The 15,264-nt window shown below is 34.3% G+C and overlaps 1 protein-coding gene across 1 annotated transcript in view; it reads left to right on the top strand.

Moving 5' to 3' along the window:
• The window catches only part of DPP10 (dipeptidyl peptidase like 10), a 646,469-nt gene that overhangs the window by 162,776 nt on the left and 468,429 nt on the right, over nucleotides 1-15,264 (top strand). Inside the window, exon 3 of the mRNA XM_042994282.1 lies at nucleotides 10,852-10,947. Coding sequence (XP_042850216.1) covers nucleotides 10,852-10,947 — 96 coding nt within the window. The remainder of the gene's footprint in view (nucleotides 1-10,851; nucleotides 10,948-15,264) is intronic.

Genomic DNA, 15,264 nt, shown 5'->3' with positions numbered 1-15,264 from the left:
TTGCTTTTTCTTGTTTGAGAACAGAGAATGGGAGAATAGGTCCAAAACTGTGTTGGGAACCTTAGAGAAGGTGAATGCATCATAGGAGGCAAATTTTTTGCAATCGGTACTTGTATTTCATATTTAATGTAAAATTCCTTAAAATCCCTTCCATGTATGGTAAAAGGGGCAGGGTGGGGATGGGGAAGAAGGAGACACATAAATAAATATGGATTATCTTATTTATCAGCTGTCTTCTTCATTCTATTCAGTATAGACACAGCTTTGGTCATAGTTTGGTAACTTTTCACATAGTTGATTTTTAATATGTATTTTTAAAATAATATGGCTTTCTGGGGCACCTAGGTGGCTCAATCGGTTGAGCGTGTGTCTTCGGCTCAGGTCATGATATCGTGGTCTTTGAGGTTGAGTCCCGCGTTGGGCTCAGAACCTGGAGCCTGCTTCGGATCCTGTGTCTCCCTCTCTCTTGTCCCTACCCTGCTCATGTTCTTTCTCTCCCTCCCTTCCTCTCTCTCTCTCTCTCTCTCTCTCTCTCAAAAACTAAATAAACATCTTAAATAATTAAAAAATAATAATATGGCTTTCTACATGAAAGCCACATGCTAGAAGTAGACTCAAGAAGGAACAAACAGTCATTGGAAGATAATTGGATGAGGGAATAAATTCAATTAGAAGTGTTTATATTAGTAGACTTTATAAGATACCAGGTTAATCTGATTCAAAAGTAGTTCTAGATGTTAAAATTAATGAGGAATTGACTGGCCTCTTTGTTCAAGAAATTTAGCTATTGCCACAAGATGTTAGAATAAGAAAAGGCAAAAGAAAGAGATATGGAAGTAAATTCCTGGCATGCTAGAAGGAACAGAGGTCGTTTTCTGGGACCATAAAACAGGTGTTATGTGATGCACTATTTTTTTTTTTTTTTTTTTTTTTTGGTGCTTTTGCTTCAATGGATGAATTGATGTTCACAATAGTAAGAGACAAGCTGCTTGAAGTGTCCTTCACTGAAAAGAATAATGTATTATTTGTGATTCATATTTTTGACTTCATGGATTCAACATAGTTCAGTGTCCTTCCTCCAAAATAGACCTTTGAGTGAAATGAACATTTTATCTTTTTTTTTTTCATTAATTACTAGAAGAAACTCAACTGTACTTTTGGTAGAGTAGATCTGAGAATATACATTTTGAAACATGTTTGCTTAGGGAAACAACTGTGAGAGGCGAAGATATTCCGAAAGAACAAAAAAAATTTTTTAGGTTCCAAAATTGAAATTTTTAATTTTTTTTTAGTTTTTACTTATTTTTGAGAGAGACAGAGGCAGAGTGTGATCAGGGGAGGGGCAGAGAGAAAGGGAGACAGAATCTGAAGCAGGTTTAGAACTGTCAGCACAGAGCCTGATGCGGGGTTCAAACTCATAAACTGAGATCATGGCCTGAGCCGAAGTCTGATGATCAACCAACTGAGCCACCCAGGTGCCCCCTGAAATTGAAAATTTTAAAGGTACTTCTTATTAACCAATACATTTTGTTTTTATTTATTTATTTTTTTTGGACTTATACATGTTAATGTTTCAATCATAATAATGACAGTGACTGACTTTAAGTGAACTGAATATTTTGCCTAATGATTTTCATGTATTTATTTATGTAAATACATTTATTTAAAAGAAGCAATAGGTGTAACTTGTGACACATCTTGTGATTTTTTTTTTTCTGTTCTAATGTGTTCTTTTTTTCATCAAATTTACATTATGAACTATCTAATTCTTTGAGAGTTAGTAAATGTTTATTCATTTTCTGGGTAATGAATGAGGACGCTTTAAAGAGAATTTGGGATTGTGTATCTGATCTCAAATGACATAAATTTTGACAGCACTTAGTCTGCTGTATAGTGTTTCAGCATCCTAATGAAAGAAAAGAATGGGGGAAAGCTAGAAAGTAAGAGGGTAAGTAATGCTACAGCTGTTAGGTGGTAAAACAAAACTTTTAAGTTCTGTCGACTGGTTAGGAAATGTACAAACAACAGATATTTTGTCTAGGTCTGGAATTTAGCAATGACTCTAATGATTTTTATTCTGTGTTTTCAACTAGTTTTATAAGGAGGTGTGGAAGGGATATTATCCTTTCAGTGAACTTTAAAAATTTACCCATGTTTCACATTGAAATGCACTAAAAGAGTAGCCCGAACTGACACTAAACACAGAGAATGAGAATAACCTGTAAGACTAAGTAGAGATTTAAACAGCGTGGTGGGAAATGCAGGGGGTGGTACAGTGGTCATCTGGAGAGAAGAGAGAGTCACAAGAACAAGAACAGAAAAGGAAAAGGGCTTTGTACTTCTCATGGGTAATTCTGAGTAACTGCCAGATTAGATTTTCCTTTTTATTAGTATTTTAACAGGAAATTATTTCAAATAGGATTTAAATTAAAAGAAACATTTCTGAACCTCTGATGTGGAGAGTAAACTAGATAAAAAGTAACACAATTGGTTTCTATAAAGAGAAACCAAGAACTGAAAGTCAGAAATTAGTTTTTCTTCAGTTCAGTACTGAAGAACTTTGTTTTTTCTTCTAAGATTATGCAGTCAACTTATTTCAAAAGGCCATTTAAAAAGCAAGATTGGATTTTTGGAAGAAAGCACACAAATACCAGTAGCCGTCTATGATCTTGAATGACAGACTAGAGCAGAAAAAAAACATGATATGAATTATTTAATGTCAGTTCTGTCATTGCATTCATGTTGGCAAAGCTGAGTATTTTAGCTAAGATTCTGTATCTTGTAACAATTTAACAAATGATTACTATGTTTCTAATTCCTTTGTTATTTGAGAATAGTTGACATACAATGTTACATAAGTTTCAGAAGTAAATCTTTGTGATTTGACAAGTTTCTATATAATGCTGTGTTCCCCACTGGCGTAGCTACCATCTGTCCCTTTACATCCCTACTACAATATCATTGACTTTATTTTTCATGCTGTGCTTTTTTTTAATTGAAAAAAAATTTTCAATGTTTATTTGCTTTTTGAGAGACAGACAGACAAGAGTGTAAGCAGGGGAGGGGCAGTGAGAGGGAGACACAGAATTCAAAGTAGGGTCCAGGTTCTGAGCTGTCAGCAAAGAGCCTGACGTGGGGCTTGAACTCACGAATCACGAGATCATGACCTGAGCCAAAGTCAGATGCTTAACCAACTGAGCCACCAAGGCATCACTCTCATGCTGTGCTTTTTATTCCTGGGCCTTATTCATACCATAACTAGAAGCCTATTTCTGCCGTTCCCCTTTACCTATTTTACTTACCCCCTCACTCCTCTGTTCCCCTGTCCTCTTGTGATTTTGGTTATCCTTGCGTCTCAGTGCATTTTTGTGCTGCTCTTCATAATTATAACTATAATCATAGGGTCCTACTTGGTTAACCAGTACTTAGCATTTTGCTAGCAACTGTTAACACATATTAGGTTTACAGACTTGCACACATGTTTACACACACAAACACACATACACACACACATACATGCATGCACGCATTAGAGAGGTAGCTCCTATTTAGTTGCAAAGTAACTAGAGTTATGTGACCCAGTACTTTATTTGTGAAAAATAAGGGCTATGAGACGTGTGGATATTAAGTAATATTTTTTATCTTAGGAACAGGCAGTGATTTCAGAATTTTATTTTATGAAGATGTATTAAGAAAGAAGTTTTACATGAGGAAGTCATCTCTTAAAATTATTTATATTCTGTTACCATTTTCCTTCTGACTTAGCTTCTCAGTGTTCCTTGTGAATGATCAGCAGGAATGAGTGGTGTCCATGATTCTTTGTTGCAAAGTGTGGGCTTTGTGTTCACATACAGAGACAATTGTTAAAATGTATCAAATAATAAGATTTCTCTGGACGATTCTAACATAAATCAGGTTCCTAAGAAATCAGATACTAATGTGGGTTATAAATGTTTGCTGATGGGATGTGGTTGGAAATGCAACTGAAGTCGTAACACTAAATAGCAAGCAACAGTGAGCAGAGGGTTAAGCTGGAAATTTCCTGACATGTTATAGGCCAATGTCTTGAAGAAAACAAACAGAAAGCCCTACTTTTTAGTGAGTGCTGTGGTATCACTCTCTCTGAGAAAAGAGAAGGACTGTGGCAATGGTACTTTCTCAGATAAGTTGGACTAGAAAGGAATTCTAGTAAGTTCTGGGGAGGGTTCGCTAAGTAGTTGAATTTCAATTTGAACAAGGGTTCTTGTGGGTATAAGACATTAAGGATATTCTTAAAATAACATTTATATAATTGTGTATCATATTTAAAAAAAAAAGATCTAACTGATACAGTATTGAAGAGGATGAGGAAATAAAACTTATTTTGAGAGACAGTATAACTTTAGTAAGTTGGAAAGATACAGGTTCCAGTTTCAGTCCTGCCTGTTACTAATCACGTAGACCTTTGTCACATTTAACCTTACTCAGCTCAGTTTCCCCTGTAGAATGAAGATACCCAATAGGGTTTGGAGGGCATTTGTAAAGAGGAATATTAATTTTAAAAGATGAACACCCCAAAATATTATGAAGATACTTGAAGAGAGAGGAGATGGAGTATAGAAGTGAGTTTGAGAAGTTTATAGGTGGAAGATGTCTTTATTCCAGGACTGAAAACAATTCAAGAGACCTTAGGGATTGTGCCTGGAAGCTAAGGTAAATTTAAAGAAAGGAGTAAACAAATAAAGGGGAAAAAAGAAGTATATAGTTCATTTTCTAAGTAATGATTAAAACCAAAGTAATCCTTAAAACACACATCTCTCTCTCTCTCTCTCTCTCTGATTATTGTTTAAAAGAAAGATTAATTACAATAATTTGAATTACTTTGATAAGTTGATTTTAAAATAAACTCCAGGTTCAATTGCAGTTAAAAGAAAAATTCTTATGGGGCACCTGGGTGGCTCAGTTGGTTAAGCGTCCAACTCTTGATTTTGGCTCAGGTCATGATCTCACAGTTCTGTGAGTTCAAGCCCTGCATCGAGCTCTGCACTGACAGCATAGAGCCTGCTTGGGTCTGCCTCCCTCTCTATCTGCCCCTCCCCCACTTGCTCTTTCTCTCTCTCTCAAAATAAATTGTAAAAAAATAAATTAAAAAAGAATAATTGTTATTAAATATATTAATTTACTGAAGGTCAGAGAATAAAAGTTCAAAAATATTTAATACAAATATTCAACTGTTAACTGATTTGTATGACACAAAATGGAAAAACAATGGGTCATCTCATTTCATTCATCAATAGTGATCTAAACATTTAAGTAAAGATTTTGCATATTAACCTAGCAGTATATAATAATAATAATTCACTTGGCCACTTGAGCTTTGTTATAGAGATAGAAAGTGGCTGAAAATAGGAATTTCATTTATACAACTTTTATATCAATGCATTAAAAGAGGGGAAAATGTTTATATGTAAGAGGCTGAAACTGTATAATGATATAGTAATAATTTCAAATAAAAATTCTAACTGACATAGTAATCAAAATATTACCTAAGAATGGTAGAGATTCCTTACTAAAATTCTAGAAAAATTATTTTATTCAATAATGACATATTAAGATATATAGAAATATTAAGCTCTTTTTTTAGAAGAAAAAGATAGGTGTATCATTACCACCATTATTATTCAACATTGATTTGACATTCAACATAATGGAATAATTCACTAAAATGAAAAGCTGCTTTTAGCAAATGGTGCTGGAGAAACTGGGCATCCAGTAGACAAAAATTTAAAAGAAATATAAACCTCAAACTAATTCTCACACCATCTGCAAAAAGTAACTCAAAGTGCCTCAGGAGCTTCCATGTAAAATATAAAGCTATGACCCTGTTAGAAAAAAGAAATGTAGGAGAAAATCTTCAGGACCATGAATAGGTGATGCACTCCTGGTTTTGACAGCAGAAACATCATTTATAAAAGGGAAAACTAATTAAAAAATCGGACCACATTGATTTAAAAGCCTTTTCTCTGGAGAAGTCCTTTTTAAGAAAAGGAAAAGACAAGATAGAGACTTGGAAGAAATATTTGAAATTAAAATATCTGACAAATGATCGTATCTAGAATAAAGAACTTTCTAACTCAACAGTTCAGCCAACACACAAACAAAAGCAATCCAGTTAGAAACAGAGGGCATTAACAGACATTTCATTAAAAGAGATATACTGTTTACATTCACATTAATTCACATTAAAACATGTTCATCAGCTCTTAGGGAAATGGAAATTATAACCACAATGGGATATCATTACATTTATATGGCAATAGCTAAATTAAACACACACACACACACACACACACACACACACACACACACACACAAATTGTGGCAAGAATGCAGAGGAACTGGATCTATATATTGCTGTTGAATATGCAAAATAATGCAACTACTCCAGACCAGAAAAACCTATGGTATTTTCTGGCAAAACTGAACATATGCTTACCGTGTGACTAAGTAGTTGCACACTGTGGCATTTATCCCAAAGAAAGGACAATTTATTGCCATACAAAGCCTGTTAAACAATGCTCAAAGGGGCATCTGGTGGCTCAGTTGATTGTGCATCTGGCATGCTTTGGGCTCAAGTTGTGATCCCAAGGTCATGAAATTGAGGCCCACATTGGGCTCCTGAGCATGGAGTTTGCTTAAGATTCTCTTAATGTCTCTCCCTCTGCCCCTCTCCCCCACCTGTACTCTCTTTATCTCTCTAACATTAAAAAAATGCTCATAGAAGCTGTAGTCATAATAATTCAAAAACTATAAAGGACAACCCAGATGTATGTCAACAGGTAAGTGGTTCAAGAAACTATAGTACATTTGTGCCCTAGAATATTACTCAGAGATAAAAAGTCACAGAGTACTGATACACTCAACAATTTAGGTGGATCTCAAGGGAATAATTTTGAGTGAAAAAAAAATTTCAAAAAGCTTGCATATTGTATGATCCTTTCTACCTAGTATTCTTGAAATAACAAAATTGCAGAGATGGAAAATAGATTAGTGTTTGTCAAATGGTTGCAGAGGGAGGCCATGGTAGTAAAAGTACAGTTCTATCTAGTGATAGAACTGTTGAGTATCTAACTGGTGCTGGTTATATATGATAAAATTGCATAGAGCCAGAGACACTCACACACACACACACACACACACACACACACACACACACACGTATACAAATGAATGCATGTAAAATGTGAAATCTATCTGAATAATTTTGATAGAGTGTATAAATATCAATATTTCTGATATTGATTATGCAAGGTGTTGCATGTTATTGAGGGGAACTGGATGAAGTACATAAAAAATTTTCTGTGTTATTTCTTTTTTTAAAAATTTTTCAAAGTTTATTCATTTTTTTGATAGAGACAGCGTGAGTCGGGGAGGTGCAGAGAGAGAGGGAGACACAGAATCTGAAGCAGACTCCAGACTCCAAACTGACAGCATAGAGCATGATGTGGGGCTCGAACTCACGGACTGTGAGATCATGACCTGAGCTGAAGTCGGACACCCAACTGACTGAGCCACCTAGGCACCCCTGTCTGTGTTATTTCTTAAAACTGCATATGAATCGGCAAATACTTTAAAATTGTATATTATATATATGCATTATATATAATATATAATAAAGTAAGAATCAGAATTAATTCTGTTCACAGTAATAAACTTATATAATTATAACTAAATCTAATAGAAAAAGTAAAGGATATATATGAAAAATAGAAGCTGCGGTATTATAGGGGTGCCTGAGTGGCTCAGTTGGTTAAATGTCCAACTTCAGCTCAGGTCATGATCTCATGGTTCATGAGATTGAGCCCCACACCAGGCTCTGTACTGACAGGTCAGAGCCTGGAGCTGCTTCAGATTCTGTGTCTCCCTCTCTCTCTGCCTGTCCCCCACTCATGCTGTGTTTCTGTCTGTCTCTCAAAAAATAAATAAATAAACATTTAAAACATTTTTTTAAAAAGATACAATATTATAAATGTACATAAAATTTAAGTGGTATAAGTAGTTCTAAATTAAAAGCTATAATATTACACAATGGTTAAAGTTTTCCAATTTTCTGTGCATATGTGGGGCAGTTTTAATAAGATCTTCAATTTGGAACGTTGAAATATGATTTTAAAGACATATAAAGAAAGATGTTTGCAAATTATTGATATGTAATTTGAAATATTATTTGAAAATAAGATTATTTGCTGTGGTGCCCTTGACTTATAAGGTATTTTTTCACGTTAACATCTATATCTGTATTGTAAAAGATCCCATAACAAAATCTGTATAAACATCTGTATCATAAAAGATACAATAGACAAAATATGGGGGAGTTTGGGTGGCTCAGTTGGTGGCTTCGGCTCAGATCATGATCTCATGGTTTGTGGGTTCGAGCCCTGCATCAGGCTCTGTGCTGACAGCTCAGAGCCTGCAGCCTGCTTCCGATTCTGTGTCTCCCTCTCTCTCCCTCCCCCACTCCTGCTCTCTCTCTCAAAATTAAATGGAAACATTAAAAAAATTAAAAAACAATAGACAAAATATGTGGAATTTACCTGGGAACAGAAACAAAAATCTTTGTCAGAAAAACGGGTGTGTGTTTATTTAGACAAATGTGTAGTGACTTGTATCTACCATGACAGATCATACAGATCATGCAGAATAGTTTCACTGCTCTAGAAATCCTCTGTGCTCCACCTATTTTTCCTCCCACCCCTGCTCCAAAACTCCTCACAGCCACTGATATTTTTAGTATCTCCATAGCTTGCCTTTTTCAGAATGTTACATAGTTGGAATCATATAATGTATATAGCCTTTTCAAATTGTCTTCTTTTAGGGCACTTGGGTGGCCCAGTTGGTTAAGCATCTGACTTTTGGTTTTGGCTCAGGTCATGATCTCACAGTGTCATGGGTTGAGGCTCCACATCAGGCTCTGCTTCCGTAGCACAGAGCCTGCTTGGGTTTCTCTTTTTCCCTCTCTCTCTGCTCCTCCCCCACTCACACTGCCTCTGTCTCTCTCAGAATAAATAAATAGACTTAAAAAAAAAACAAATTGTCTTCTTTTACTTAATAATAGGCATTGGCAGTTCTTCCATGTCTTTTCATAGTTGATGGCTCATTTTTTATCACTGCATAATATTCTGTCATCTGGATTTATCTATTTGTCTATTCATTCACCTAGTGAAGGACATCTTGGTTCCTTCCAAGTTTGGGGAATTATGCATAAAGCTGCTATAAACATTCATCGCCAGAGTTTTGTGCAGACACGGGTTTTCAAATCCCCTAGGTCAATACCATAAATCACAATTGCTGGATTGTATGTTTAGTTTGGGTAGAAACCGCTTAACCCTCTTCCAAAATGTCTGTAGCACTTTGCATTCACTCTAGCAATGGATGAGAGTTGGTAATTTAATTTATAACTTAGGCCTTCTCTAATTCCCTCTGCAAGATCTTTCTCTTCCTTTCTTTGAACTTCTGTAATACTCTTTATCCTTATTCTGACATTTATCATATTCTTTCTTGCTTTGAACAAAACTATTACAAATTTTCTAATTCATTAGTTTCAAAAAACTGACCCGAGATAAGTGTCTAATCTAAGAGTTATTTATCCTGAATCCCTCAGGACAGACAGATAGGTCTCCAGCATCTTACAGTAAGTTCTTCATTTAAAATTTTGAAAATTAAAGGTCCATTATCTGTTGAATGAATGAAGAAAGTTCAAATTTTGATGTGTCAGACTATCAAATGGGGCATTTTGTTTTGAAAATCCATATATAATCCCAATGCCCTACGCTAGGCTTGGCATCATACAATTCTCACTATTGCCATTAGTAATATTTTTTCCAGGTGTTTTGTAGTGATTATTTTGTGGGTTAAATACATGGCTGACTCATGTGAAAGGAAATTGCATTTGAAGTTATTGATTCTCTACCACAGCTTTTCAGCTGGAAGAAACAAAAGCTCTCACTGCAATAAGGCTGAACCTTTAAAAAACAATATCTAATGAGGTTAGTATATGTCTTTGACATTTTAGTATCAACCAGAGTGAAGGTCACAGCTGAAAGGTAACAAAGATGATTTTATACAGTAAATAAAAAATGCTATTGAAAAGAAAATGAAATACTGCTCACTTTTTATCGCCTCTAGTACCAAAAGCATGTTTGTTATGCCTGATTTGGGTACTTCATCCATATTATTCTTCCATTTCATAGATTTTTGAATTGAAAAGGGGGGTGCACTTAGTTTTTATGTCAGGGGCTTATATAAATGTGCTTTTTATTAATATTCAGCAATTGTATTATTTGAATTTTTATGTTTATCTTTTAAATCTATTTAGTGTTTGTTTGGTAGTAATTGTGGGAACATGGTATTCGTTCTGTTTGGTGAATTTCCTTCTGAGTTGGGAAGTTTCTTTATCATTTATTTTATGACCCTCAACTCTTTCATTTTTGGTGTTTACAACAAAAATGTAAGTTTAGCGTTAGGAGAATATGTCAAAGTGGTTTTGGAAAGTAATGGAATGGATTATGGTTAAACCATGAAAAATGTGTGGGCACAGTGCCCAACAGGAATTCTTAATTGCTTTTATATTATATATCATTACATAAAAAGGGATTGATCTATTAAATTTGTGCTGGATGAAGATAATTATACTATTTAAAATAATTTAATGAAAACGTTCATGAAACAAAAAGCTTCAAATGCCAAAGGCCATATTAAAATGACTATGTTGTCCTCAACATATCTTTGAAACAAAATATTCCAAATTTTATAATGCATTAGTTTTGAAAACTAACATAAGACGTGTCTAATCCAAGATTTGTTTTATTTTAGATGAACTCACAAATTCATCAGAAACCAGATTGTCTTTAGAAGACCTCTTTAGGAAAGATTTTGTGCTTCATGACCCAGAAGCTCGGTGGATCAATGGTATGTGCACACATCTGTATGTGCTGTATTTATTTTGAGTTCCGTGTAACTAAAATGAAATAATTATATTTGGTAGCTAATATTTTAATTAACATTATGCTTCAGCAATTATATATACCAATGTACCATTTAATCAGAAATTAATACCTTGGCTCATATGAGAGAAAGCCAGTTCCTAAGATAGGTCATCATTCAAATTATTCTCAAGTATTAGATTGTTCTATATCTGCAGTGCCTCATGATTGCTAGTTATGTGACTTTAAGCATGTGCTAAATCTTAACATTTCTCTGGATAATGCTTTTTGGTGTGGAAATCTATACTTGTAGAAGTATAGATTTTGGGAGGCTGCGTATGTAAATGCTTCAAATTTGGCAATCAGATTAGTTTTCTTTTCTCTGTGTGGCTTTTCTTTTTAACTTTAAGTGCTACAAACTAGGGAGAATCTTTGCAAAGTTGAAATACTTACATATGACATGGAGATATATCGCACTTTCTTTTTCTGGCTTGGTAAAAAAAAGCCCCAAAAGACAAAAACAAAACAGAACAAAAAAAGCATCTCAGTTCTTCTTAGGTTAGTTCTGATTTTATTATTGTCAAAAGTTTTAAAAAAGCTTTTAGATTTAAAAAGGAACAATGAAAAATAAAAACCACTGAATGGCTCTATGGACTTTGGTTTTTCTTAATGAAAGGTAATAGGGGAAATTATTGGATAAGAAATGTGTTGGTAAAAAGGAAGTCATGTGTCCATTTCCTGAATATTCCAGTTTGCCTGACCATTCTAATCACTGTGGTTAGATAACTGTTAATATTTGCCCTTCACTTTATTTAGAGATAATAACTGTGCTTGTTTTCAAGGCATAGACTAGATTATTTGTATGACAGATAAAAGGAGCTTTGCTTTTTCATCTAATAAAGATCATCTTACATACACCCCATTCTTTCTTCTCTAATATTCTAATTAAGTGCATTTATGCCTGCAAATTAAATGTTAATTTGTGGAAGCTATAAAAAGGATGTAACTTACTTTGTGAGGGCAGAGGCCAAATCATACTTGTTTACCTGGCCCTGATACAATTCCTGGAGATCAGAAGACACGATTTGAATAAATGAATGAATGTATTTAATTGAAGTCCACTGTTATTTTTAGATAAACTCAAGTTTCAGTTGAAATTGGTTGGGATATGAATGTGTGCCATGGGGATGGTGTTATTGATAGAGAAAACAAAATAGCATTTTATTAACTTATTTGTATATTTTCACTTTGAATTGTTCACAATTTTGGGATTTGCCACATTGTTGCCTTGCATTATGATTACTTTAGACGTACGCTGTATTTATTTCACATGAGCCCCATGACTAAAGAAGGCTAATGGAGAGGTATATCATTACCAGTCATTGCATGGATGTCTCACAAATATTTCTTCTGTTTTTAATTTCAAAATCGTCTTTGCACTTGCTTACACTTCTATTTTCTATTAAAGGAGATGACATAAAAATTGTGGAAAAAATCAGGAGTCAATAGATTTGAACTGTTCAGCAACATTCTGTTTTATTTACCACGGTTTGGGCCAAACTATAGAAATTTGCATAGTCTTTGGAAATCAAGAAAAAAAATCATGGACTTTTCTCCTTTCTCAGGTGAACTTGGACTATTTAAAGAGGCATTTACTCCTGTGTATAACTGACACTTTGATATTGAAGTGCCAGAGGACTGGACAGATACATAAGCAGTGAACTGCATGCTAAATTAAGCCACATTTCAATATCTAGGACACACATTCTACTTTAGCACTTTACAAGATACTAAAGTAACATATTTGCAGTCAGTTATTTTCATCATTTTTTTTTTCATGATTTCTTTACCAATCATTGGTAAACTTAATCTTGACAAAATATCTTAGGACAAAGCTGCAGTGTTCTTCTCATCATACTCTAAGTAAAACCTAAGACTTAACATGTTTATAAAATAATTTGGCTCAAAAACAAGCTTTTAAACAAGGTGAAACAAAATTTAAGCTCTTAGAGGCAGACACTCTTTATAAATACGCCTGAAGAAATTGACATACTGGTAGTTAGTAGATTGTATATACTGGGTTGCTTTTCAAGTAGAGGAATAGATTTGTACTCATTCATTTCTCTTATCCAGCTCAGATCTGCTTTCTGGCAATCACTAGATACTTGGCCTATTTACATATTCCTCACATAGCCAGAAAATACAGTGGGAACTCTGTGGATAAAATGTGTAACCTTGGCCTCATTATCACAGATTATATCAAAAGGTGAAATGTGATCTTTCTATTTATGAGATGTCTCACTAGGTTTTCTTAGTATATGCATGGCTTAAAGGAGTCAAAGCTGAGCTCATTTGGAAGCTTCGTTTGATTCTTGGAGGTCACCTAGGAGCACTTACTGCATTACTGGTCAAGGAGAAGGAGGGAGTCGAGATGGCCCTGACGTGTCTAGGTTGTCGTGAAGCAATGTCATTCATTATGCTGCTTCTCAACTAATATATCTGTGAATGTCACTGCAGCCTTGGATAGGTGCTCATGTTCATGGTTAGCTTAACAACTCTCTTCCCCCAAATCTGCTCATATCCTTGAAATCTCCATTTTTATAGCATCTTTTTCCTAGTTACATCACCTTGAAACCTGGAAATCCATCTTCTATAACATTATTCATCTCCCCACATTCATTTGATGATCAATCAATCATGAAAAAAAGACCTAACATTAATTGAGGGACTTCTGTGTTAGGCTTTGTGCTAGATATTTTCTATACATATTTCCTGAATAGCATGTAAAGTTAAACTACGAACCCCAGAAAACTGAAACTTAAGCAAAAAGTATGTATCCAAAAACAGCTGATAAGAGATGGACCCTGCTTTCCTCACTATGTTTAAGTCTAAAACTCAACTTCTTTCATTGTTTGACTCTGAGATGCCAATCCCAGTCTCCAGTACACTTTCCAGCTGCTTTGATAATCTCATTGCTATGGATTTCATTGCTGTTGATCCTGTTATCTTTAATATTGTGGTAATGTCCTCTCCATAGGTATATCTATACGATGTTAATTTATGTGGTCACTAAAAGAAAGATAGATATTTGTTGACATGTTTATGATATAAAAAGTGAATAAAGACGTCTTCAAAACAGTGTTGATGGCATGTTATATCATATCATCTATATGTGATATGTGTGCAGATGGCTGTGTGCATATGGCTGAATTTTGGCCTGCCTTTTTTTTTTCTTTTTGCCTATACATTATTCTCTCTAAATTTTCTTTAATACATGTGTACGTTTATGTGATTTTTATAACTAATTAAGAAAGAGAATGTCCTTCCCATTTTTTCATCACATGGATCTCCAACCAGTCCCTCCATCAGTCTCCTTCTCCTGTAAACTAAAACTTTATAAGGCCCAGCTAAAAACTGTTAATGAATTTCTCAAAAAACATCAGATGGACCCCATTGAATAAATTTCAAACTCTTCCCTTTGTAGCAAGCCTCTTAGAATTAAGCTCAGCCTCTTGTCTACTATTCTGCTTTACATTGTATTTCAGACACATTGAACTTCTTGATGTTTTTCATAAGCTGAAAAGCTTTCTTGCTCTATGCCTTTGCCTACACTATTTTCTCTGCCCCAGTCTCTTCCCTAATCTGAAAACCCAAATTTTATCCCACTTGAAACCCAGTGCCCAAAGAGCCAGTGACTATTTTTCCTGCCAGCTGTGAGGGTCACCATCGTCTTCTAAACATCTAAACCTCTAAACTCTCCCATATAGAGACTTCTACCTTGATTATAATTATAACATACCTCATCTCCTTTAATACAGTGCTTCTAAAACTATTGTGAAATGTCACTATTTTTAAATTTAATTAATTTGTTTTTATATCTGACCCTTGAAAAGCACTGGGTTAGGAGTGCCTATTAATATAAATAGTTGATTAATACATATTTTATGTATTACATGTATTATATACTGTATTCTTGTAATAGCGTAAGAGAGAAAAGAAAATGTTTTTAAGAAAATCATAAGGAAAAACAAATAAACAGTACAAGATTAGGGATAACTGTTAACATAAACAGTAGATTAATACATATTTTATATATTATACATATCATATACTGTATTCTTATAATGAAGTAAGGTAGAGAAAAGAAAATGTTGTTAAGAAAATCATAAGGAGGAGAAAATACACTTAGAGCACTGTCGTGTATCCAAAAAATCTGCATGTAAGTGGACTCACATAATTGAAACCCATGTTGTTATTTCAAATGTGGCATGAATCAATTCTTTGAAATATACAACAAAAGTAA

The sequence above is a fragment of the Panthera tigris genome, chromosome C1 (assembly GCF_018350195.1).
Source record: "Panthera tigris isolate Pti1 chromosome C1, P.tigris_Pti1_mat1.1, whole genome shotgun sequence".
NCBI lineage: Eukaryota > Metazoa > Chordata > Mammalia > Carnivora > Felidae > Panthera > Panthera tigris.
This window is presented reverse-complemented; position numbering and strand designations above follow the sequence as displayed.